The sequence below is a fragment of the Panulirus ornatus genome, chromosome 3, assembly GCF_036320965.1.
Source record: "Panulirus ornatus isolate Po-2019 chromosome 3, ASM3632096v1, whole genome shotgun sequence".
NCBI lineage: Eukaryota > Metazoa > Arthropoda > Malacostraca > Decapoda > Palinuridae > Panulirus > Panulirus ornatus.
The window spans coordinates 17,761,698-17,789,632 of NC_092226.1; the positions used below are offsets into that span (position 1 = coordinate 17,761,698).

Below are 27,935 nucleotides of genomic sequence, written 5' to 3' on the forward strand. Positions count from 1 at the left end.
ACAGAAACCAAAATGCCATGACTACCGTACTAGACGTTCAGTTTTCGGCCGCGTGGCTGTGACAATATTTACATTTGCATATCTTTTATCGATTTTTTTTAGTAATCATGGATGGAAATGTAAAACTTACTCCATCTATAGTTTGTCTCAAAGGATTAGTATTGTCAGCAAATTTGAAGATGTTAGGTAAACCGAGCTCTCGGTCATGAATATATATGTATTATGAAAAGAATTGGACCTAGGACCGACCCCTGTGGCACACCACTCGTTACGTCTTGCCAATCTGAGGTTCGCCGTTTAGTACTACACGCTGCTTTCTTACTTCGTCGACCCGTTTCTAATGAATAACATTAAAAAAAAAAAAAAGGAAATCCAGCAAATTCTATTGCGGAAACCGTGTTGATTGTCCGATATAATTTTGTGATCTAGAAAATTTATCGAGAGTTTTATCTTATTTTACCTAACACTAACGTAAGACTTATTGGGCGGTAGTTCAAGACACTTTTTGTCTATTTATATATATATATATATATACATATATATATATATATATATATATATATATATATATATATATATATATATATATATATATATGTTTCGTCAGATGGCACCTGACCATCCGATAGAGATTTGTTGAATATTTTTGTTATGGGGTACATGAGCTATCTCCTGACCTCTTTTAAAAATCTAGGGGATAAGTTATCTGAGCCGTTGGATTTGTCACGATTTAATTGGTCCAGGTATTTAAGTACTTCTGAGCTCTTTATTTCTCTAACCAATTCTTAATCAGATAATTGAAACATTTTCATCGGTTGCGGTATTCGAGATGTTTCATTTGTGAATAAGGGGTTAAATGAATAATTTAGTGTGGTAGCCATTTCCTTGTCGTTACCAGTCAGTGTTCGTTTCGTTATGGTCCATTTCCTTCTTTTACTGTCTTCCTTTGTTTTATATATCTGAAAAATTCCATAAGATCATTCTTAACTTTCAAGGAAATTCTTTTTCTTCCTCGCCTTTTATTGTCTTCTTACACTCTCTGTATTCCGAATAATTCCTGGCGATTTTCATCAGTTCCCATTTATTTGAATTCTTTGTTTTCTTTTGGCAAATCAGTCCTATTTACTATAGTTTTGATTTCATTGTATAGCATTTTATCGTCATGGTCTTTTTGCTTAGGTCTGTGACAAGCTGGACTGGAACTGAACAGCATAGAGGCTTTGGAGATGGGAAGAGGAACTAAGTCCAGCATCTAAGTTCTGAATGAGAAAATTACAAGCTGAATTCCATTCTGAATGACTGCATTAAATTTCAGCACACTAATTACGATCCTACTGAAGCCCTGAAAAAGGTGAACAAACTTATCTGCTAATGCTGGAGCTACAGGAGAGGAAGCAATCCTGCTGAAAAAGTTGTGGTTGTGTAAAGAAATGAGCTCTAGACTGATGTGGGTAGAAAAAAAAAGTGATTGCTATGGGAGGAGCTGAGTGAGTGTGCCTGCAATTTCGATGCAAAGGATCAAGTACCAGTGATGGTCAAGTTCAGAGGAGGGCTTGGGTACCTAGTAATGTGAATGAAAATGATGAACAGCTTGTGGAGCTGTGCATAGTGATTGGATATACCGGGTTTAAAAGGAGGGACAAACATAAGTAGGTAAGGGTGAGGGAAAGCTGACATTATTGGATTGAATACCAACTGATGGGCATGAAAACGAGACTCTTGGATATGAGAGCTGAGAAGGGTAGCTGTTAGGATGTCTGATAAAAATTTGCTGATAACACAAAGCTGGGAAATGATATTTATATTCATTTATTTTGCTTTGTCGCTGTCTCTATATATATTTACTGCTTCAAACTGACATAGACAAATTGATGGACTATGCTCATAGGTGACAAATGAATATCCTCAACGATACAACCAAAGTTTTACATACCAGTAATGAAAACGAAAAGACAAGCTAAAGTATGAATTCTGTTGAACTGCTAAAGGTAGACTTGGGAAAAGACTTGGGCATAATAATATTTGATGACCTAAAACCAAGCAACCAGTGCACAGAAGCAATGAAAAAAGCAAACAAAATTCTAGCATTTCTAGGTAGGGGCTTCGAATTTAAGTCCAAGAAAACCATCCTTGCTATTTACAATTTGTTTGGTTTGTCCACAGTCTTGAATATTGTGCTCAGTTTTGGTCACTCTACCTAAAAATGAACATACAGAGAATGGAGACAGTACAGTATCCATTTATAAAGATAATTCCTGGACTGAGAAACAACCATGATAGCAGGTCATATAACTTTAATTTATTCAGCATAGGAAAGAGAAGGTTAAGAAGTAATGTAATACAAGTATTCAAAATAATCAAAGGCTTTGATAATCCTGATCTGACAAGTTACTTAAGACTTGATTCGTCTGATTTTACTGGAAGTAATGGGTATAAACTTGTGGGCAAAGCACTTTTTCTTCAATGGGACTGTTAACATATGGAACAACTTAGTGGTGAAAAGCAGTGCTACAATTACATTAAAGAATAGGATTTGATATATACTTCACTTCAAGCCCACGACTTACTTTACTTGTGCCTCCTTCATTATGATGACAATTCGCTGGTTATATTCTCTTTGAATTATCTGTATGCCTTCTGACTTTTACCACACTAATGTGCAAGTTTCTGATCTCTTCCACTGTCACAAACAGCCTTGAATGGACCCCATGATCTGTTGCTATTTAAATTCTTTTGTGTGACTTAGTGGAGATGAGAATGAGGGTTTGTAGAGGCCTTAGGAAATGAGCAAATGATATGGGAAAGAGGGCTTGAAAACTGGGTGAGCTTGGTAAAGAGGCTTATATGAAAAGATACCAAGAGAAACTGAATGTAAAGTGGCAAAAGGCGAGAGTACATGAAGCTAAGTGAGTGAGTGAGGAATGAGAGGTATTTAGAAGCACAACTTACATGTGTGGTATGCAGACGGTGGGAGGTGGAAAGGTGAGAAAGGGTAACATGTGGTGAGATGAAGTCAAGTTGCTTGTGAAAGAGAAAAGAGAGCTATATGGGTGTTATTTGCGAGGAAGGAGTGCAAAAGATTGCGAGATGTACAAAAGAAACCAATAGGTCAAGATGAAGGAACAGGGGCTGAAAATGAGGGCAGATAAGTGTTGGAGTGAGCGATTATCAGAAACTTCAGGAAGAAAAAAAAGTATTTTGAAGGGAGGCTGATAGCCTGAGAAAAATGAAAACAAATGAGAACCTCAGTCATGGAGGCAAATAGGAAAGTGGTCACAACAGAAATGAGGTGAAGAGAGATGGAGTGAATATTTTGTAGGACTGTTGAATGTGTTTACTAATATGTGGCATATGTGGGACACTTTGGACATGAGGATTTGCAAATTAAGGGAGTTGTGGCAAGTAGTATGGTGAAAAGAGAAAAGGTGGTGAAAGCCTTGTGTGCAATGAAATGAAAGAGGATGATTATGTTGTTGATTGATGAGTTACGATTTTCAGTGCATGTATAGCTCATGGTGAGATGCCTGAGGACTAATGGAATGTTTGTACAGTGCCACTGTATAAAAGCAAGGTGGACAAATGTAAATGTTTAAATCTTAGATGTATAAGGAAAGTTATATGGGAAAGTGGCAATTGAGAGTTAGGTGGCATGCACATAGCATCAAACTGGGGGGGGAGTATATATGGGGATCTGAAATATTTGTATATGACGTTAATGGGTATGGAGAAAGCTTATGTCATGGTTGAGAGATAATCTATGGAAGATGTAACGAACATATGGAATACAAGATAAGCTGCTAGCAGCAATTAAGTTTCCATCAAAAGAAAAAGATGTGTGTGTGTGTGTGTCTGTGCGAGTAGGAGGGGTGGGACTATGAAGGGTGTGTGCTGTCACCATGGCTATTCAATTTGTTTATGGATGGGGTGGTGAGGAAGACAAATGCAAGGGACTTGGACAGAGGAACAGGTCTGCAATTTGTTAAGGGTAGGGGTGCTTAGGAGGCAAATCAGTTGCAGTTTGCTGATGACACAGCACTGGTGGCAGATTTGAGTAAGAAACTACAGAAATTGGTTTCCAAGTTTGGGGGAATGCATACAGAGAGAAAGTTGAGAGTAACAACAGTGTTAGTTGGTTCAACTGTGCAAAGATTAGGTGGGGTTTGAATCTGAAAAGAGAAAATTTCAAGTTAATGAAGGGTTTTATATATCCGAGAATGGATATGGCAGTGAATGGAACAATGGGAGATGAAGTGAGCCATAAGTACGGTGAGGGAACAAAACTCCTGGGATCATTTAGGAATGTCCAAAAAAGGGGGGCAAAGATAAACATGTTTGAAGGCATAATAGCCACAACAGTGTGCATGAATGCAAGGAATGGGCTCTAGATGAGAAAGTATGGAGAAGGATGAATGTATTAGAAATTTAATTTTTGAGACAGTGTGTGGTGTGTGGAGGGTTGATTGACATAGTAAGAGAGAAGTGTCATAATAAGAGTATGTTTGAGAGAGTTGAAGAGGGTGTGCTGAAACAGTTTAGACACATGAAAAGATTGAGTGGGGGGAGGTTGGCAGCGAGGGTATATGTGTCATGCATGAAGGGGATGAGGAAAAGGAGATCAAATAGAAGGCTGGTAGTGTGAAAAAGGTTTTGAGTGCTCAGGTTCTGTACTTGCAGAAGGGTGTAGGTCATGCTTGAGATGGAATGAATTGGAGTAATGTGGCATACAAGAAGTGACATGCCATCTGGGCAGATGAGGTTGTCATGGAAACCATGGAAAGGTCAGTGATTTCAGTGACAATGAGGCCTTTTTTCATTTTTGTCATCACCTCGCTAATGCCAGCAATGTAGAAAAAAAGCTATTACACAAATGCATTACATATTTTTTAGTTTCTGAATTTTTGATGTTATTCTGTATATAACTCTGGCATCAGGGATGTGGATATACACATACTGCATATTAATTTTAGAGCATACAAATAAATCCTGTAAAAGCTATTATGTAATTACCTCATGATACAAATCTCATAGATTATATCATCACCAAAGATAAATTAATGAAAACTGAAAGAACTGTAAAGCCAGTTTAATTACATGAATACAATCTGCTAATGTAAATACTTAATTCTCTTAAATTCCATTCCAATGAATATGGGTTACATCAAGTGTATACTGCCTCTGCACTCACACCTGTCCTCAACTTCATTTATAAGAAAAAAGAATACCACCATTGATAAAAGCTTTATTTATCTCTAATATAATTTGCAGTCTAGAAATGATATACAAAATGAAAAACTTATATATCTTGATGTGCACTTCAAAAACACTCAAAGAGTGTCCAACAGCTGCATCAGGTGAATTTTTTGTAAAAGGCAACAGTGAACTAACCAATACACAAAAGCTACAGAAAATAGTTAGCTGCAATTGCTACTTCTAAAGGGCCATTCAGATCTATGAATATTTTCATGGAATCACAAACTGTATGACAGGGGATGAGAGTTGCCAATCACCTACATCCTTAACCTTCATAAATGAGCATAAATAGCAGATGGTGTTGATAATGAAGACATGTTTACTTCCCCTGCCAGCTAAATTGGAGGGCGCATTTTTGACAGGCACCAAAAAAGACTCCTATAAACTACAAGTTACCCACATAAAATGATAAGGGTTGTATAAATGATAGTGCTGGCATGAAAGGCGTATCTGTACTGTTTGCCTTTTTCCTCCCGTATCATATTTGGAAGGCACACTTTACTTGGATGTAGTGATGCCTTATATCACCAATATCTATCATTACCATCCTAGAAAGTCAGTTACCCATGAAATATGCTGGGAGAATGCACTATGCAAACTCTTAATAGTCTGTGGGGCATTGAAGTTAAAGGCGATAATTTGGCACATGTTAAACTGTTAGCCCAGGGAAACATCCTATATGTGTCAGTTATCCACTGGTAGTGAGGTAGAAGAGAAGGATCTGGAAGTGTTAACAAACCATGTGACCCAACTGGCACTGAACAGCAAAACATTAGGTTGATTTGCCCTATTTTTTATTTTTTTCTATTTTACTTAATATTTACTATATTTATTATACTTTGTCGCTGTCTCCTGCGTCAGCGAGGTAGCGCAAGGAAACAGATGAAAGAATGGCCCAACCTGCCCACATACACATGTATATACATACACGTCCACACAAGCACATATACACACCTAAACATTTCAACGTATACATATATACATGTACATACATATATGTATATAATTCATACTTGCTGCCTTTATTCATTCTCGTCGCCACCCTGCTACACATGAAATTGACACCCCCCCTCCCCGTGCACGCGTGCAAGATAGCACTAGGAAAAGACAATAAAGGCCACATTCCCACATTCATTCACACTCAGTCTCTAGCTGTCATGTATGATGCACCAAAACCACAGCTCTCTTTCCACATCCAGGCCCCAAAGAACTTTCCATGGTTTACCTCAGATGCTTCACATGCCCTGGTTCAATCCATTGACAGCACATCGACCCCTGTATACCACATCGTTGCAATTCACTCTATTACTTGCACGCCTTTTCACCCTCCTGCATGTTCAGGACCCGATCGCTCAAAATCTTTTTCACGCCATCCATCCACCTCCAATTTGGTCTCCCACTTCTTGTTCCCTCCACCTCTGACACATATATCCTCTTTGTCAATCTTTCCTCATTCATTCTCTCCATGTGACCAAACCATTTCAATACATACTCTTCTGCTCTCTCAACCACACTCTTTTTATTACCACACACCTCTCTTACCCTTTCATTACTTACTTGATTAAACTACCTTACACCACACATTATCCTCAAACATCCCATTTTCAACACATCCACCCTCCTCCATACAACCTTATCTTTAGACCATGCCTCACAACAATATAACATTGTTGGAACCACTATTCCTTCAAACATACCTATTTTTACTTTCCAAGATTATGTTCTCACCTTCCATATATTCTTTAACGCTCCCACCCTGTGACTCACTTCCATTTCCATGGTTCAATCTGCCACCAAATTCACTCCCACATATCTAAAACACTTCACTTCTTCCAGTTTTTCTCAATTCAAACTTACTTCCCAATTGACTTGTCCCTCAACCCCACTGTACCTAATAACCTTGCTCTTATTCACATTTACTCTCAGCTGCCCTCTTTCACACACTTTACCAAACTCAGTCACCAGCTTCTGCAGTTTCTCACCCAAATCAGCCACCAGCATTGTATCATCAGCGAACAACAACTGACTCACTTCCCAAGCCCTCTCATCCACAAAAGACTGCATACTTGCCCTGCTCTCCAAAACTCTTGCATTCACCTCGCAAACAACCCCATCCATAAACAAATCAAACAACCATGGAGACATCACGCACCCCTGCCGCAAACCGACAGTCACTGAGAACCAATCACTTTCCACTCTTCCTACTCATACACATGCCTTACATCCTCAATAAAAACTTTTCACTGCTTCTAACTTTCCTCCCACACCTTATACTCTCAATACCATCCACAGAGCATCTCTATCAACTCTATCATATGCCTTCTCCAGATCCATAAATGCTACATACAAGTCCATTTGTTTTTCGAAGTATTTCTCACATACATTCTTCAAAGCAAACACCTGATCCACACATCCTCTACCACTTCTGAAACCACAATGTTCTTCCCCAATCTGATGTTCTGTACCTGCCTTGACCCCTTTCAATCAATACCCTCCCATATAATTTCCCAGGGATACTCAACAAACTTATACCTCTGTAATTTGAACACTCACCTTTATCCCCTTTGCCTTTGTACATTGGCACTATGCATGCATTACACCAATCCTCAGGCATTTCAGTGGTTGTCAAGCTGCACTCCTCTGACCCAGGTAGCTGTCTTTTCTTTCTGCCTCACCCACATGTGGACTACTGGCATTCTGACCACAAACATAATCTCTCCTTGTCACACATAATACCTAACAACACTTAACTCGCACAGCTCTCATTCTTTGTAACTCTAGATTTTCTTGTGGTGAGCACTATGTGCTAGCCCTACCTTTTGGTAAAATGGTAGGAGCAGTAGATAGAAGTAGGAGGTAGGAAAATTTAAGTTGGGGCATTAAGCAGAAGCAGTCAGTAGGAACATCAGATAGTAGCCTCTGTAAACATTGTGCCAGACTTGCCCTCTGTCAGAGGCCTGTTAAGAGTGAGGCATAAAGGCTAAGAAGCAGCACTGGAGTTAACTAGTTATGGAGACCCTATTGCCGTAGCCATCCCCTTGAGGAGTTCCAGAAAGGAACAGGCATGAGATACAGACAGAGAGATTGATAGAAAGGTGCCAAAAGCATTAAGTAGTTTTTATCAAGAAAGTAAGGCATATGTGTGAGCAGAAAGGGAACAGGGTGAAGGTGGGTCTGCATGAAGGGTATGTGGTGTCATCATGGCTGTTTAATCTGTTTAAGCTACCTGGGTCAAAGGAGTGCAAAGTGAGAACCATTCAAGTGCTGGCTCACTATGCAGCTGTAACTGACACTCCCAATTCCCAAGCAGGTAGAACCAGTAATATACCTTCCTAGTCAGTGGCTGCCTACCAATGATTACCTACTAGTTGAGAGTCAATGTGATTTAAAGCAAGGGTATGTGGTTTAGCAAATGGGAAAGAAAAGATGGTTTGAATGTTTGAAATGAGAGAATCAGGAGGAAGTGGAACATTTTAGGTAACTGAAGGTGGGCTTGGGAGTGGATGGAACTATGGAAGGTTAGATGAATCACAGGGTGGGTGAGGCAGCAAAAGTCCTACAAGCTTTGAAGAGCGAGGTCACTAGCTATGAGGGAACAGATGGGTGTGATTAATGGTACTGTGGGCCCAATGGTGCTGCACGGGTGGAAGTTATGGACTCTATATGGAGAATAGAAAAGGGTGAATGTATTGGAAGTAATATGCCTGAGGACAACGTGCAGTGTGAGGAGAGTTTTATCACGTAAGAAATGACACTGTATGAGAGGTGGGGTATTAAGCTCAGTATATCTGGGAGTGCTACAGGTTGGAAATGTGGGGAGGATGAGTGAAGGGTGACTAAGAGAATATTTGCTTCAGAAGCGTAGGTAAGAAGGAGGAGGGGAAACCTGAAATGGAGATGCAAGGGCAGAGTGAAAGAGGCTTCGAGTTATTAGGATTTGAACATAAAAAGGGTGAGAAGCATGAAAGGAATATAACAACCTGGAGTGATGTGGTAAACAAAAGGTAATGTGGTGTCAATAGGCTGAAATGGCACCTGAAGAGGTCCAGGGAAACCAAAGAAAGATCTGTGGGCATGGCTATGGATAAAGGGTTTTCTGGTTGCCATGAACAGTAAATGACAGCAAAAGGGTGAATGTGAGCAAATGAAACCTTCTGTTCCTGGCACTACCTCACTATGAAGAAAATGGTAAACTAGGATAAAAAGAAAATAAAAGTAGCTAATCTCAGAGAAAGGGGTTCATGAATATTTGTATTTCCTGTAGTCCTATGAAAATGTTCAAATTTTGAATGGCTCCTGAGCAATAAACATTAAAGCAAAGGAATGATATCCTTCTGTGCTTGCAGAATCAGTTTACAAACTTATATGCATTAGGGAATGATGATAGCTTTACCTATGTTGTCACCTTTAAAAAGCCCAATGAAAGCATCAGGCATATTGTCAAATCCTTGTGTGATGGTTTCTTTATATTTTATCATGCCCTGAAAAAAATGAAAAATAGAATATGATACCATCATATTAATTCTGACTAAGAAGAAAGACAGACTCTTTTCAGCATAAACAGGGCAAGCCAGAAACATATACTTAAAGGCCCCTCTACATTTCATTTTGGGCAAGAAGTTCAACTCAAAATAAGGTAAGTTTAGTGACTCGTATGAAGCTATAGCTGATCAGGTGCTGGTTCCATAAATTAAACCCTTAACCCCTAAACTGCTATAATCATCAATTAATGATGCATGGTTCACTGCTATTATCATGAAATGACAATTTAATGGTTCTCATCTTCATTTAATTCTCAGCTAATGTTTGATTACACCAATTATCTATATGGCAAACACTGTCCTACCATGACTAGAAAAAATATTACATGTCACAGTCACCCACATCATATTATCATAAGAATGGTACCTTACATAAGATCCTACTCTCTCTCCCCCTCACATAAAGCAGTAACAAATGAAAATTCAGCTAATTTTATCTATAAAGAAACAATTATAGTATCATCATTCCTCATATCTAGGTGATAAAAAAATATTAGTTTTATCATATAGGTAAGTGAGCTTGGGAAAGAGACTTGTGTGAGGAAGTACCAGGAGAGACTGAGTGCAGAATGGAAAAAGGTGAGAACAAAGGGCATAAGGGGAGTGGGGGAGGAATGGGATGTATTTAGGGAAGTAGTGATGGCTTGCACAAAAGATGCTTGTGGCATGAGAAGCATGGGAGGTGGGCAGATTAGACAGGGTAGTGAGTGGTGGGATGAAGTAAGATTATTAGTGAAAGAGAAGAGAGAGGCATTTGGACAATTTTTGCAAGGAAATAGTGCAAATGACTGGGAGACGTACAAAAGAAAGAGGCAAGAGGTCAAGAGAAAGAAGAAAAAGAGGGCAAATGAAAATTGGGATGAGAGAGTATCATTCAATTTTAGGGAGAATAAAAAGAAGTTTAGGAAGGAGGTAAATAAAGTGCGTAAGACATGTTAGCAAATGGGAACATTGGTGAAGGGGGCTAATGGGGAGGTAATAACAAGTAGTGGTGATGTGAGGAGATGGAGTGAGTATTTTGAAGGTTTGTTGGATGTGTTAGATGATAGAGTGGCAGATATAGAGTGTTTTGGTCAAGGTGGTGTGTGAAGTGAGAGGGTTAGGGAGAATAGTTTGGTAAACAAACAGGTTGTGAAAGCTTTGCAGAAGATGAAAGCTGGCAAGGCGGTGGGTTTGGATGGTACTGCAGTGGAATTTATTAAAAAATGGGGTTGACTGTGTTGCTGAATTGACTGGTTGGTGAGGATATTCATTGTATGTATGATTCAGGGTGAAGTGCCTGAGGATTGGCGGAATGCATGCATAGTGCCATTGTACAAAGTCAAAGGGAATAAAGGTGAGTGTTCAAATTACAGAGGCATAAGTTCGTTAAGTATTCCTGTGAAATTGTATGGGAGGTATTGATTGAAAGGGTGAAGGCATGTACAGAGCATCCGATTGGGGAAAAGCAGTGTGGTTTCAGAAGTGGTAGAGGATGTGTGGATCAGGTTTTTGCTTTGAAGAATGTATGTGAGAAATACTTAGAAAAAAAATGGATTTGCATGTAGCATCTATGGAGCTGGAGAAGGCATATTATTGAGTTCATAGAGATGCTCTGTGGAAGGTATTATGAGCATATGGTGTGGAAGGCAAGTTGTTAGAAGCAGTGAAAGGTTTTTATCGAGGATGTAAGGCGTGTGTACATGAAGGAAGAGACGAAAGTGATTGGTTCTCAGTGAAATCGGTTTGCGGCAGGGGTGCGTGATGTCTCCATGGTTGTTTAATTTGTTTATGGATGGGGTTGTTAGGGAGGTGAATGCAAGAGTTTTGGAGAGAGGGGCAAGTATGCAGTCTATTGTGGATGAGAGGGCTGGGGAAGTGAGTCAGTTGTTGTTTGCTGAAGATACAGCACTGGTGGCTGATTCAGGTGAGAAACTGCAGAAGCTGGTGACTGAGTTTGGAGAAACTGCAGAAGCTGGTGACTGAGTTTGGTAAAGTGTGTGAAAGAAGAATGCTGAGAGTAAATGTGAATAAGAGCAAGATTATTAGGTACAGTAGGGTTGAAGGAAAAGTCCATTAGGAGGTAAGTTTGAATGGAGAAAAATTGGAGGAAGTGAAGTGTTTTAAATTTCTGGGAGTGGACTTGGCAGCAGATGGAACCATGAAAGTGAGTCACAGGGTGGGAGAGGGGCGAAGGTTCTGGGGGTGTTGAAAAATGTGTGGAAGGCGAGAACATTATCTCAGAAAGCAAAAATGGGTAGGTTTGAAGGAAGAGTGGTTCCAACAATGTTATGTGGTTGTGAGGCATGGGCTATAGATAGGGTTGTGCAGAGAAGGGTGGATGTGTTGGATATGAGATGTTTGAGGACAATATGTGGTGTGAGGTGGTCTGATCGAGTAAGTAATGAAAGGATAAGAGAGATGTGTGATAATGAAAAGAGTGTGGTTGAGATAGCAGAAGAGGGTGTATTGAAATAGTTTGGTCACATGGAGAGAATAAGTGAAGAAAGATTGACAAAGAGGATATATGTGTCAGAGGTGGAGGGAACGAGAAGTGGGAGACCAAACTGGAGGTGGAAGAATGGAGTGAAAAAGATTTTGAGCGATCGGGGCCTGAACATGCAGGAGGGTGAAAGGCATGCAAGGAATAGAGTGAATTGGAATGATGTGGAATACTAGGGTCGACGTGCTGTTAATGGACTGATCCAGGGCATGTGAAGCATCTTGGGTAAACCATGGAAAGTTTTGTGGGGCCTAGATGTGGAAAGGGAGCTGTGGTTTCAGTGCATTATACATGACAGCTAGAGATTGAGTGTGAACGAATGTGGCCTTTGTTGTCTTTTCCTAGCACTACCTCGCATACGTGCGGGGGGAGAGGGTTGTCATTTCATGCGTGGTGGGTGGCAGCAGGAATGAATAAAGGCAGCAAGTATGAATTATATGTACATGTGTATATATGTATATGTATAGGTATGTATATGTGTGTGTGTGTGTGTGGACGTGTATGTATATACATGTGTATGTGGGTGGGTTGGGCCATTCTTTCGTGTGTTTCCTTGCGCTACCTTGCAAACGCGGGAGACAGTGACAAAGTATAATAAATAAATATAAAAAATGGGAGGCAAGTTGTTAGAAGCAGTGAAAAGTTTTTATCGAGGATGTAAGGCATGTGTACGTGTAGGAAGAGAGGAAAGTGATTGGTTCTCAGTGAATGTAGGTTTGCGGCAGGGGTGTGTGATGTCTCCATGGTTGTTTAATTTGTTTATGGATGGGGTTGTTAGGGAGGTGAATGCAAGAGTTTTGGAAAGAGGGGCAAGTATGAAGTCTGTTGGGGATGAGAGAGCTTGGGAAGTGAGTCAGTTGTTGTTCGCTGATGATACAGCGCTGGTGGCTGATTCATGTGAGAAACTGCAGAAGCTGGTGACTGAGTTTGGTAAAGTGTGTGAAAGAAGAAAGTTAAGAGTAAATGTGAATAAGAGCAAGGTAATTAGGTACAGTAGGGTTGAGGGTCAAGTCAAGTGGGAGGTAAGTTTGAATGGAGAAAAACTGGAGGAAGTAAAGTGTTTTAGATATCTGGGAGTGGATCTGGCAGCGAATGGAACCATGGAAGCGGAAGTGGGTCATAGGGTAGGGGAGGGGGCGAAAATCCTGGGAGCCTTGAAGAATGTGTGGAAGTCAAGAACAGTATCTCGGAAAGCAAAAATGGGTATGTTTGAAGGAATAGTGGTTCCAACAATGTTGTATGGTTGCGAGGCGTGGGCTATGGATAGAGTTGTGCGCAGGAGGATGGATGTGCTGGAAATGAGATGTTTGAGGACAATGTGTGGTGTGAGGTGGTTTGATCGAGTAAGTAACGTAAGGGTAAGAGAGATGTGTGGAAATAAAAAGAGCGTGGTTGAGAGAGCAGAAGAGGGTGTTTTGAAATGGTCTGGGCACATGGAGAGAATGAGTGAGGAAAGATTGACCAAGAGGATATATGTGTCGGAGGTGGAGGGAACGAGAAGTGGGAGACCAAATTGGAGGTGGAAAGATGGAGTGAAAAAGATTTTGTGTGAGCGGGGCCTGAACATGCAGGAGGGTGAAAGGAGGGCAAGGAATAGAGTGAATTGGAGCGATGTGGTATACCGGGGTTGACGTGCTGTCAGTGGATTGAATCAAGGCATGTGAAGCGTCTGGGGTAAACCATGGAAAGCTGTGTAGGTATGTATATTTGCGTGTGTGGACGTATGTATATACATGTGTATGGGGGTGGGTTGGGCCATTTCTTTCGTCTGTTTCCTTGCGCTACCTCGCAAATGCGGGAGACAGCGACAAAGCAAAAAAAAAAAAAATAAAATAAAAAAAAATATATCATATATGTGTGATCCTCATATTTAGGTGATAAAAATAATAATTTGTTTAATATTTCACACTGCCCTCTTGGCTTGGTGAAGAGGGAAGAGGTAGGGAAAGCCTTGCAGATGATGAAATGTGGCAAGGTGGCAGGAGTGGATGGTACTGCTGCTGAATTTATTAAGAAAGAGGGTGACTGTGTTATTGAGTGGGTGGTAAGGATATTCAACGTACGTAAGGATCATGTTAAGTTTCTGAGGATTGGCAGAATGCATGTATAGAGCCACTGTATAAAGTTAAAGGGGATAAAGGAGAGTGTTCAAACTAAAGAGGTATTAGTTTGATGGGAATACTGGGTATGTTGTATGGGTGGTTATTGACTGAGAGGGCTAAGGCATGTAGCATTCAAACTACAGAGGCATAAGTTTGTTGAGTATACCTGGTAAGTTGTATGAGAGGGTTAAAGAATGTACAGAGCATCAGAATGAGTAGGAATAGGGTGGTTTCAGAAGTGATAGAAGATGTGTGGATCAGGTGTTAGCTTTGAAGAACTTGTGTGAGAAATGCTCAGAAAAACCTATGTATCTGGGGAGGGCATGTGATGGGGTTGGTGGAGATGCTTGGTGGAGGGTCTTAGGAATGTGTGGTGTGGGAGTTGGGATGGTGGAAGCAGTAGGAGGTTTTTCCTGGGGTGTGAGTTATGTGTATGAGTGGGAGGACAGGAGAGTGAGTGGTTACTACTGAGGGTCAGTCTGTAGCAGTGGGTGAGGGTCGGTCTGTAGCAGCAGAGTTTGATGTCACCATAGTTGTTAAATTTACTTATGATGGGTTTGTGAGGAAGGTGGGTACAAAAGTCTTGGAGTGAAGGGTGAGTGTGCAGTCTGTTGGGGATGGGAGGGCCTGGTATGTGTCAGTTGTTGTTTGCCAGTGATGGGATGCTGGTGGCTGATTCAAGTGGCAGGCTGCAGTTGGTGGCTCAATTTGGAAGAGTATGTGAAGGGAGAAAATTGAGAGTAAATGTAAATAAAAGCCAGGTTATTAGGTTCAGCAGGGTTGAGGGACAAGTTAGTTGGGATGTGGGCTTGAATGGAAAAAAACTGGGGAAAGAAGGACTTAGATATCTAAAAGTGGGCTTACCAGCAAAAGGTATCATGAAAGCAGAAGTGAGTCACAGGGTGGGGGAGGGGGATAAGGTGCTGTGAGCAATGAAGAAAGCGTGGAAGGAGAGAAAATTATCTCAAGAGGGCAAAAATGGGTCTGTCTGAAGGAACAGCAGTTCCAACAATATCATATCGTTGTGAGGCAAGGGCTATCGATAGGGTTGTGTGGAGGAGGATGAATGTGTTGGAAATGAAATGCTTGTGGACAATATGTGGTGTGAGGTTGTTTGATTGAGAAAGTAATGAAAGGGATAGAGTTGTGTCAAAATATGTAGAGTGTGGTTGAAAGAGCAGAATTGGGTGTGTTGAAATGGTTTGGACATATGGTGAGAAGTAGTGAGGAAAGGTTGACAAAAAGGATATATGGGTCAAAAGTGGAGGGAACAAGGAGAGCCAGGAGACCAAATTGGAGATGGAAGCATGGAGTGAAAAGGAATTGGAGCAACTGGGGCCTAAGCATGCACGATGGTGAAAGGCATACATGGAACAGAGTGAACTGGAATGATGAGGTATACTAGGGTCAACATGCCGTCAATGGATTGAACTAAGGCATGTGAAACATATGGGGTTAACCATGGAAAGGTTTGTGGGTCCTTGATGTGAATCGGAAGCTGTGGTTTCAGTGTATTACACATGGCAGTTTGTGTATGGATGCGAACAGATGTGGCCTCTCTTTGTCTTTTTCCTGGTGCTATCTCATTGACACGGAACAGTCATCAAGTGTGGGGGAAAAGGAGATAATGTACATGTTATCTTTTTCTTTTCCTTCATGCATTTGTGCTGTTTCCTGTGGGGCAGGGTGGCATCAGAAATGGATGAAGGCAAGCAAGTACTGATAAGTACATGTATCTATATGTAATTATCCCTGCAGCTAGGAAGAAAGAATACTGCCCACATATTCCCTGCATGTCATAGAAGGCAACTAAAAGGGGTGGGGGCTAGAAATTCTCCCCTCTAGTTTTACTTTTTCAAAAAAAGGAACAGAGAAGGCAGCCAATAGACGATTTTTCCCTCAAATGCTCAGTCATCTGATTCTTATGCTACTTCACTATCGTGGGAAATGGTGAATATGAATGAAAAAGAGTATACATGCAAATGTATGTATGTATATGTATTTATATGTGTATGTGAGTGGATGTGTCTTCCTTTGTCTGTTTCCTGTCACTACCTCGCTAATGCGGGAATGATGATCAAATATGAAAAGAATTATAAAAATGAATCAATAAAACCAATGATAAAACACTCCTTCAAAAATAGTTTACAACTTACCATTGAAATCCATTTCTTCATCTGTTCCAAATATTCAAGCCAACGCTCTTTCCAACGTAAAGCAAGAAAGCCCTCAATCTTGAGCTGCTTCCAGATGAGTGTACCCTCACTGAATGGACCTATCAAAGTGGATAGAAGAAATAATTTTATCTACCAAGTGCTGTTTTGAAAACTGACACAAAACATGAATGAGTGATTTGAGGAGGGGCAACAGACTTGATGGAAATCAGGAGTAATAAGACCACTTCAAAGGTAAAGTACTGTCTTAATCATCAAAATTATTTGTTTTGCAAAGAAGCAGCTTTAGAAAGGAACAAATGCACTTACTATAAAAAACAAATTATTATATTTCATCTTAGATCTCAAATTCATATACTTACTAGGATCCTACAATATAAATGCTGAAGATAAGAAAACCTAAAATGCAATGCAAAGGCTATTTCAACCGTAGGATCCCATAATATAAATGCTGAGGATAAGAAATCCTAATATGCAATGCAATGGCTATTTCAACCCTGTCATATGATATATCTGAAATGGCTAATGATTTAACAATAAATAGAACCAAAATTGATTCCAATTTCTTGTTGATTTGTAAAATAAATCCATCAGATGGATGAATACCATTTCAATGCCTCATAATCAATATGGAGAGAATAAGCAGTTCTCTTTCTATCTGTTTATGTATCTCCAATTCCAAGGGATGGACTAAGCACATATAGCCTCTAATAAGTCATACACATCCCTAACCCATATTCATAGAGTTAAAGTACCATTCAAGAGATTTATATTATGCTCATTGAAAAATACAGTAAATTGTACCTTCCGATAAAATTTTCAACACAATTCTCTTAAATAACTTCTTGACTGATTCATGCACTAAAATCATATTTAGAATTCTTATTAGGGAAAAAATATTCTTAAAAAAATATGGGTGGTATATTCACCAAAAAGCAAGTGAGCCCAATGGTCAGAAACATGGGTCATAAAGTGTTATGATGTGTGCAAATCTATATGTAGAAAGTGCAGGGCAATTCAGTAGCAAGTGCTTGGTTCGTTTGTTCTGGTAGTTGCACTGTAGGCATGAATGGTCTCAGGATATGTTAAAATGGTGTTTGAAGTGTTGCAGGGATGGATGAAGTTCAAATCATACACTGGAAAGTGTGACTTGTCTTTGTCTCAAGAATGTTGCTTCTGAGGGTATATGTCTGGTGGGGTGGAGTTCAAGAATGAACCTGTAGGGCAGCCATTTAGTGCTCGATGAGTTACTTCAGTGTGTATGTGTTTTGTCGATGTTATATATGTTAGGGGTTAGAGGATCTGTGAGCAGAAGTTGCTGAAGTGTAAAGGGGTAAGCTTTATAACTGTACTTGGGGTTGGTGGTTAGTTATGGAGTAGTTTGGGGGGGAGGGGATCTAATGCTGTTGCACAGAACTGAGTGCTGAAAATGTTGAGGTAGAATTAACCCAGGAGGATCTCTGTTTCATTGCATAAGTGCTGAGTTTTTGTGGGTGCTAGGTACCAAGTGATAGTTTGGAGTAAACTACATTGTGTGGTTTACAGTGTTGTTATATTTGCTTTTGAGAGGGTAGAAGACCATGCAGATGAAGCACTGTTTCGTGTGGAGCAGATGAACTGCTTACAGAAAATGTTAAGGATTTTTTTTTGTCCAAATCTCATGTCAGTCAGTGTTCTGAGGGCATTCAGTTTCTGTGCTGCTTCTGTGTTGCTACTGACATGGGAGTAAATGTTATGTGTCTTCAGTGATGTCCAGAATCACTCGTGTTCCATTCTGTGGAAGTGACTGTCCATTCAGTCAAGAGGCTAGAGCTCAAGTTTATATTTACTATTGTCTTAAAAACACAAAGTGAAGGGATGCATGTCACTGGTGAGGGATCTATGACATATTCATGTTTATTCTACTTTATGACTTTTCTATAAAACTTTCCTTCAGGCATATTTATCCTGCATGGTATTTTTCTACTGTTTTCAGTCTATCATGTTGCCAGGGGGAGTGGAGGGTGGGGAGAGAGCCTTTGCTATGCTATCCTTTAGAGGACATTTTTTTTCTTTTAAGTAATGTATCTATGCAACTCAAAATGACTGGACAGAGTATGCTGGATTCCTGTCTGTATGGGCTTAAAAGATCAATTTAAAACTTCTGTGGAATTTCATTGTATTATGAGTGAGTTACTGTTACAATATTGTAATGTAGTGCTGCATTTTTGATGCTACTACTTCAGTGTTAGGATGTTGTGATGTGATTGTATGACTGTCTGCATATGAATGGCCTTAGTGTTGTGGTTTGCTAGAGGTAATATTATTGTTATTATTATACTTAGTCGCTATCTCCCATGTTAGCGAGGTAAAGCAAGGAAACAGACGAAAGAATGGCCCAACCCACCCACATACACACGCACATATATATACCTATATATTTCAACATATACATACATATACATACACAGACATATACATATATACATATGTACATATTCATACTTGCTGCCTTTATCCATTCCTGTTGCCACCCCACCACACATGAAATAGCACCCCCTCTCCCTCATGTGCATGAGGTAGCGCTAGGAAAAGACAACAAAGGCCACATTCGTTCACACTCAGTCTCTAGCTGTCATGTGTAATGCACCAAAACCCAAGCTCCCTTTCCACATCCAGGCCCCACAAACTTTCCATGGTTTACCCCAGACGCTTTACATGCCCTGGTTCAATCAATTGACAGCATGTCAAACCCGGTATACCACATCATTTCAATTCACTCTATTCCTTGCACGCCTTCCACCCTCCTGTATGTTCAGGCCCCAATCACTCAAAATCATTTTCCTCCATCCTTCCACCTCCACTTTGCTCTCCCATTTCTCATTCCCTCCACTTCTGACACATATGTCCTCTTGGTCAATCTTTCCTCACTCATTCTCTACACGAGACCAAACCATTTCAACACACCCTCTTCTGTTCTCTATCTCTCTTACCCTTTCATTACTTACTCAATCAAACCACCTCATACCGGATATTGTCCTCAAACATTTCATTTCCAACACATCCACCCTCCTCTACATAACCCTATCTACAGCCCATGCCTCGCAACCATAGAACATTGTTGGAACACCTATTCCTTCAAACATACCCATTTTTGCTCTCCGAGATAACATTCTTGCCTTCCACACATTCTTCAACGCTCCCAGAACCTTCCCCCCTCCCCCACCCTGTGACTCACTTTCACTTCCATGGTTCCATTAGCTGCTAAATCCACTCTCAGATATCTAAAACACTTCAATTCCACCAGCTAGAGGTAATAATTATTTACATATTCAACAGATGTGGAAAAAATGTTGGACAAAGCCTTATGCAGTCTTTCTAGAGGTCCTGACTTCTCTCCTGCTCAAAAGATTCAACTTCCAATTGGTGTATAATGTGAGTTGTAATAATTCATATGTTCAAAAAAGTTCTCCAAGTAGGTTCTTGACTAGTTCATGCACTAATAATAACTTACCTATTAAGAAAAATAACGGTAAAATGCATTCACTGAGGAGAGTGATCAGTTACTTAATTCAAAGCACTAATATTTTACTTGGTGAATGATACGATAAATGTTTTTTTCATAGATATTCGCCATTTCCCGCGTTAATGAGGTAGCGTTAAGAACAGAGGACTGAGCCTTAGAGGGAATATCCTCACTTGGCCCCCTTCTCTGTTCCTTCTTTTGGAAAATTGAAAATGTGAAGGGAGGATTTCCAGCCCCCCACTCCCTCTCTTTTAGTCGCCTTCTATGACACACAGGGAATATGTGGGAAGTATTCTTTCTCCCCTATCCCCAGGGTAATGATAAATGTAATTCTTATATATTTTTCAAAACGAAGTGGCTCAATTCACTGCATTCCTTGGGAATGATACAGTTCATTGTATTCATTATACATTTTTCTAAACATCTGTCTTCACTAGGTTCTTACCCACTGTATGAACTAATAATCGACTGCTTATTCAGAATAATGCTGGAGAAAACCTCATCTACCTCTTAGAGTCCCAGTTGCTCTTCACTTAAAAACACATCCTCCACTTTGTGAATGATACGGAAAATAACAGTCTTTGTATATCTTCTGCATAATACTCTTCAGCAGTTTCTTGTATCCTTTATGATTCGCATGAGCAAATAACTACTAAAGTTTTGAGGAATAGTTGGTACATTATATCCATTGTTTATATAACATTCTGAGTATTTTTCTGCCTGTGGTCCCTAAACCCCTATTTTCCTGGAAACCAATATCATGAACATTCTTGGTACCTTTCACATACTACATCCTGAACCATCTATACTAACAGTATTCAAACTATATAAATAATACAATGAAGTAAACACTTCTATGTGTCTCACCACTTCCCATGTTTTATCTGCTATTCTTAACCATCTTTTAGCTTTTTTCACTTTTAAACAAATATAAAATTTCAATCATATTCTCAATCTAACTACATAAACAGTAGATTTTTTGTATTCATATCAGAATGTCCTATGACAAATACTTATGAGGATCCATTCCATGAAACAGTAGCATATCACATCCACTTCTGCTATGCAGTAAGGGCATAAAAGGTAGTAGGTAGTTGTTCATAGGCAGCCAATGACCAGGGAGGTATATTACCAGTACTACCTGCCTGGGTATTGGGAGAGTTATGGCTGCATAGCGAGCCAGCACTTCAGTGATTGTCAAGCTGCACTTCTCTGACCCAGGGAGATGTCTTTTCTTTCTGTCTCTCCAACACATGGACTACTGGCATTCTGTCTACAAACATACATTCTCTCCTTGTCAACCATAACACTTGACAACACTACTCACACAGCTCATTCTTTGTAACTCTAGATTTCCTTGCAGGGAGTGCTATGCACTAGCCCTACCTTTTAGCAAAATGATAAGAGCAATAGATAGAAATAATAGGTAGGAACTTATAGATAGGCAGGAACATCAGGTAAAAACATTAGGTAGAAGTGGTAGGTAAGGACATTACGCAAGAACATTAGGTAAACACAGTTAGTAGGAACATTTGGTAGGAGCCTCTGCAAACACTGCTGGAGTTGCCCTCTGCCAGTGGCTTGTTAAGGGCAAGGCACTAAAGGCTAAGAAGCAGCACTGGAATTCAAAAGTTATGGAGACTCTATTGCCATGGCCATCCCTATGATGGAGTTCCAGGTGGGAATGGGCATTAGTAACACAGATAGACTGATACCATAAAACCAACAACCTGCTTTCTACTATAAAAACTGTTCATCCTACATCAATTCATTTGAGGTATCTACAAATTAATAAAATACAATATTCATATACGTCAAAAATTCTCTATACAATTCCCTATACAATACAGAAGAAGGAGTCAAGCAGGGAGTGCTCATCCTCCTCGAAGGCTCAGATTGGGGTGTCTGAATGTGTGTACATGTAACTAAGATGAAAAGAAAGGAGAGAAAGGTAGTATGTTTAAGTAAAGAAACCTGGATGTTCTGGCTCTCAGTGAAACGAAGCTCAAGGGTAAAGGGGAAGGGTGGTTTAGGAAAGTCTTGAGAGTAAAGTCAGGGGTTGGTGAGAGGACAAGAGCTAAGGAAGGAATAGCACTATTCATGAAGAGAGATATACATAAATATATGTATGAGAGAAGGAGAGATGGTCAAAGGGCATATACATATCAACATATACATATACATAAACATACACAGATATATACATATATATGCATGAACATATCTATACTTGCTCGCCTTCAATCTATTCCTGGTGCCACCCCACCTCAGGAAACAGCATTGGTGTCCCCTGCTTCAGTTAGGTAGCACCAGGAAAACGGACATTAAAGGCCACATTCACTCACACTCAGTCTCTAGCTGTCATGTGTAATGCACTGAAACCACAGCTCCCTATCCACATCCAGGCCCCCATCACTCGAAATCTTTTTCACTCAATCCTTCCACCTCCAATTTGATCTCCCACTTCTCCTTGTTCCCTCCACCTCTGACACATATATCCTCTTTGTCAACCTTTCCTCACTCATTCTTTCCCTATGTCCAAACCATTTCAACACACCATCTTCTGCTCTCTCAACTACATTCTTTTTATTACAACACATCTTTCTTTCCCTTTCATTACTTACTTGATCAAACCGCCTCACACCACTTACTGTCCTAAAACATTTCATTTCCAACACATCCACTCTCCTCCACATAACCCTCTCTATAGGCTATGCCTCACAACCATAAAATACTGTTGGAACTACTATTCCTTCAAACATAATCATCTTTGCTCTCCAAGATAACATTCTCTTTCCACGCATTCTTCAATGCTCCCAGAACCTTCGCTCATCCCCCCACCCTGTGACTGACTTCCGCTTCCATGGTTCCATTTACTGCTAAGTCCACTACCAGATATCTAAAACACTTCAATTCTGCCAATTTTTCTCCATTCAAACTTACATCCCAATTAACTTGTCCCTCAACCCTGCTGAACCTAATAACCTTGCTCTTATTCACATTTACTCTCAACTTTCTTCTTTCACACATTTTCCACACGCATTCACCAACTACAGTTTCTCACTTGAATCAGCCACCAGTGCTGTATCATTGGCAAAACAACAACTGACTCACTTCCCAGGCCCTTTCATCCCCAACAGACTGCATGCTCACCTCTATCTCCAAAACTCTTGTATTTACCTCCCTAACCACCACATCCATAAACAAATTAAACAACCAAGGACACATCACCCACCCCCGCTGCAGACCAACCTTCACTGGGAACCAGTCACTCTCCTCTCTTCCTACTTGCACACAAGCCTTACATCCTTGATAAGAACTTTTCACTGCTTCTAGCAGCTTACCTCCCACACCATATACTCATAAGACCTTCCAAAAAGCATCTCTATCAACCCTATCATATGCCTTCTCCAGATCCATAAATGTCACACACAAATCAATCTTTTTTCTAATTGTTTCTCACACACATCCTTCAAAGCAAACACCTGATCCATACATCCTCTACCACTTCTGAAACCACACTGCTCTTCCCCAATGCCTTCACCCTCTCAATCAATATCCTCCCATACGATTTTCCAACAGTACTACACAATCTTATGCCTCTGTAGTTTGAACACTCACCTATATTCCCTTTGCCTTTGTACAATGGCACTATAAATGCATTCCACCAATCTTCAGGCACTTCACTATACATACATTAAATATCCTCATCAACCAATCACCAACACAATCACCCCCTTTCTCAGTAAATTCAACTGCAAAACCATCAACAATTCTCCAAGCTCTATGGAAGGTTAAGTAATAACAAAAATACAGCAATGGCATTAATGTAAAGTACAATCATTTTTCTAAATTCAGCTCTAGAGATATAACTTACTGTTCAAAGCTGCTCTGCCAAAGTCCTTGGCTTCATCATTGTATGTTGATATTGCACCACAAACTGATATTCGTCCAAAGTCAGCCATGTGAGGTAGTGCTTCTGCTGTGAATTCCCCTCCAACCTATAGAGAGGGCATTATCATGTAGTTGAGAAATTAGCCAAGAACTAAATGCTGTATATTAAAGAATATGCCTAAAAATAAAATTAAATAGAAAATATGTAAGAGAAGAAAATACCCAAGTTCTGTTAACAATGTTATCTGTGTAAAAAGACATCTTGGCTTTATGGTGATGCCTTGTTACAAACTAAAGATTTTTTTCATACTTGATCGCTGTTTCCCAAACAGATGAAGAGAGGCCACATCCACTCACACCCACTCTCAAGCTGTTGCATGTAATGTACTGAAACCACAGCTCCCTATCCACATCCAGACCCCACAGACCATTTCATGATTTATTTCAAATGTTTCACATGCCCTAGTTCAGCCAAATGACAGCATGTCAACCCAGGTATAACACATCATTCCAATTCACACTATCCAGTGCATGCCTTTCACCCTCCTGCATGTTCAGGCCCCGATCACTCAAAATCTTTTTCACTCCATCTTTCCACCTCCAGTTTGGTCTCTCACTTCTCCTCGTTCCCTCCACCTCTGACACATATATCCTCTTGGTCAATCTTTCCTCACTCATTCTCTCCATGTGACCAAACCATTTCAAAACACCCTCTTCTGCTCTCTCAACCACACTCTTTTTATTTCCACACATCTCTCTTACCCTTACATTACTTACTCGATCAAAACACCTCACACCACATATTGTCCTCAAACATCTCATTTCCAGCACATCCACCCTCCTGCGCACAACTCTATCCATAGCCTACGCCTCGCAACCATACAACATTGTTGGAACCACTATTCCTTCAAACATACCCATTTTTGCTTTCCGAGATAATGTTCTCGACTTCCAAACATTCTTCAAGGCTCCCAGAATTTTTGCCCCCTCCCCCAACCTATGATTCACTTCCGCTTCCATGGTTCCATCTGCTGACAGATCCACTCCCAGATATCTAAAACACTTTACTTCCTCCAGTTTTTTCCCACGCATTCCCCATGTGTCATAGAAGGCCACTAAAGGGGACGGGAGCGGGGGGTTAGAAACCCTCCCCTGCTTGTATTTTAACTTTCTAAAAGGGGAAACAGAAGAAGGAGTCATGCGGGGAGTGCTCATCCTCCTCGAAGGCTCAGATTTTTTTTTTTTTTTTTTTTTTCCAAAAGAAGGAACAGAGGGGGCCAGGTGAGGATATTCCAAAAAAGGCCCAGTCCTCTGTTCTTAACGCTACCTTGCTAACGCGGGAAATGGCGAATAGTTTAAAAGAAAGAAGGTAGTATGTTTGAGGAAAGGAACCTGGATGTTTTGGCTCTGAGTGAAACGAAGCTCAAGGGTAAAGGAGAAGAGTGGTTCGGGAATGTCTTGGGAATAAAGTCAGGGGTAAGTGAGAGGACAAGAGCAAGGGACGGAGTAGCACTACTCCTGAAACAGGAGTGGTGGGAGTATGTGATAGAGTGCAAGAAAGTAAACTCTAGATTGATATGGGTAAAACTGAAAGTTGATGGAGAGAGATGGGTGATTATTGGTGCATATGCACCTGGGCATGAGAAAAAAGATCAAGAGAGGCAAGTGTTTTGGGAGCAGCTGAGTGAGTGTGTTAGTGGTTTTGATGCACGAGACCGGGTTATAGTGATGGGTGATTTGAATGCAAAGGTGAGTAATGTGGCAGTTGAGGGAATAATTGGTATACATGGGGTGTTCAGTGCTGTAAATGGAAATGGTGAAGAGCTTGTAGATTTATGTGCTGAAAAAGGACTGGTGATTGGGAATACCTGGTTTAAAAAGAGAGATATACATAAGTATACGTATGTAAGTAGGAGAGATGGCCAGAGAGCATTATGGGATTACGTGTTAATTGATAGGCGCACAAAAGAGAGACTTTTGGATGTTAATGTGCTGAGAGGTGCAACTGGAGGGATGTTTGATCATTATCTTGTGGAGGTGAAGCTGAAGATTTGTAGAGGTATTCAGAAAAGAAGAGAGAATTTTGGGGTGAAGAAAGTGGTGAGAGTAAGTGAGCTTGGGAAGGCGACTTGTGTGAGGAAGTACCAGGAGAGACTGAGTATAGAATGGAAAAAGGTGAGAACAAAGGAGGTAAGGGGAGTGGGGGAGGAATGGGATGCATTTAGGGAAGCAGTGATGGCTTGTGCAAAAGATGCTTGTGGCATGAGGAGCATGGGTGGTGGGCAGATTAGAAAGGGTATTGAGTGGTGGGATGAAGAAGTAAGATTATTAATGAAAGAGAGGAGAGGCATTTGGACGATTTTTGCAGGGAAATAATGCAAATGAGTGGGAGATGTATAAAAGAAAGAGGCAGGAGGTCAAGAGAAAGGTGCAAGAGGAGAAAAAGAGGGCAAATGAGAGTTGGCGTGAGAGAGTATCATTAAATTTTAGGGAGAATAAAAAGATGTTTTGGAAGGAGGTAAAGAAAGTGCGTAAGACAAGGGAGCAAATGGGAACTTCAGTGAAGGGGGCTAATGGGGAGGTGATAACAAGTAGTGGTGATGTGAGAAGGAGATGGAGTGAGTATTTTGAAGGTTTGTTGAATGTGTTTGATGATAGAGAGTGTTAGGGAGTATGATTTGGTAAACAGAGAAGAGGTAGTAAAAGCTTTGCGGAAGATGGAAGCTGGCAAGGCAGTGGGTTTGGATGGTATTGCAGTGGAATTTATTAAAAAAGGGGGTGACTGTATTGTTGACTGGTTGGTAAGGTTATCTAATCTATGTATGATTCATGGTGAGGTACCTGAGGATTGGCGGAATGCATGCATAGTGCCATTGTACAAAGGCAAAGGGGATAAAAGTGAGTGCTCAAATTACAGAGGTATAAGTTTGTTGAGTATTCCTGGGAAATTATATGGGAGGGTATTGATTGAGAGGGTGAAAGCATGTACAGAGCATCAGATTGGGGAAGAGCAGTGTGGTTTCAGAAGTGGTAGAGGATCTGTGGATCAGGTGTTTGCTTTGAAGAATGTATGTGAGAAATACCTAGAAAAGCAAATGGATTTGTATGTAGCATTTATGGATCTGGAGAAGGTATATGATAGAGTTGATAGAGATGCTCTGTGGAAGGTATTAAGAATATATGGTGTGGGAGGCAAGTTGTAAGAAGCAGTGAAAAGTTTTTATCGAGGATGCAAGGCATGTGTACGTGTAGGAAGAGTGGAAAGTGATTGGTTCTCAGTGAATATAGGTTTACGGCAGGGGTGTGTGATGTCTCCATGGTTGTTTAATTTGTTTATGGATGGGGTTGTTAGGGAGGTGAATGTAAGAGTCTTGGAAAGAGGGGCAAGTATGCAGTCAGTTGTGGATGAGAGAGCTTGGAAAGTCAGTCAGTTGTTGTTCGCTGATGATACAGCGCTGGTGGCTGATTCATGTGAGAAACTGCAGAAGCTGGTGACTGAGTTTGGTAAAGTGTGTGAAAGAAGAAAGTTGAGAGTAAATGTGAATAAGAGCAAGGTTATTAGGTACAGTAGGGTTGAGGGTCGAGTCAATTGGGAGGTAAGTTTGAATGGAGAAAAACTGGAGGAAGTAAAGTGTTTTAGATATCTGGGAGTGGCTTTGGCAGCGGATGGAACCATGGAAGCGGAGGTTAATCATAGGGTGGGGGAGGGGGCGAAAATTCTGGGAGCCTTGAAGAATGTGTGGAAGTCAAGAACATTATGTCGGAAAGCAAAAATGGGTATGTTTAAAGGAATAGTGGTTCCAACAATGTTGTATGGTTGCGAGGCATGGGCTATGGATAGAGTTGTGCGGAGGAGGGTGGATGTGCTGGAAATGAGATGTTTGAGGACAATATGTGGTGTGAGGTGGTTTGATCGAGTAAGTAATAATAGGGTAAGAGAGATGTGTGGTAGGAGGGTGCTTTGAAATGGTTTGCTCACATGGAGAG

General features: G+C 40.5%; 1 protein-coding gene across 4 annotated transcripts in view; it reads right to left on the bottom strand.

The window, feature by feature from the left end:
- Positions 1 to 2,276: 2,276 nt before the first annotated feature.
- The window catches only part of LOC139760900 (prostaglandin reductase 1-like), a 58,674-nt gene continuing 33,015 nt past the window's right edge, over positions 2,277 to 27,935 (bottom strand). For all 4 annotated transcript variants that reach the window (XM_071684677.1, XM_071684668.1, XM_071684684.1 and 1 more), the window contains exons 7-9: positions 23,932 to 24,055; positions 16,532 to 16,650; positions 2,277 to 9,731 (exon numbers count right to left, since the gene is read on the bottom strand). In XM_071684677.1, the coding sequence (XP_071540778.1) occupies positions 9,621 to 9,731; positions 16,532 to 16,650; positions 23,932 to 24,055 (354 nt within the window). In that variant the 3' untranslated portion in view covers positions 2,277 to 9,620. The remainder of the gene's footprint in view (positions 9,732 to 16,531; positions 16,651 to 23,931; positions 24,056 to 27,935) is intronic.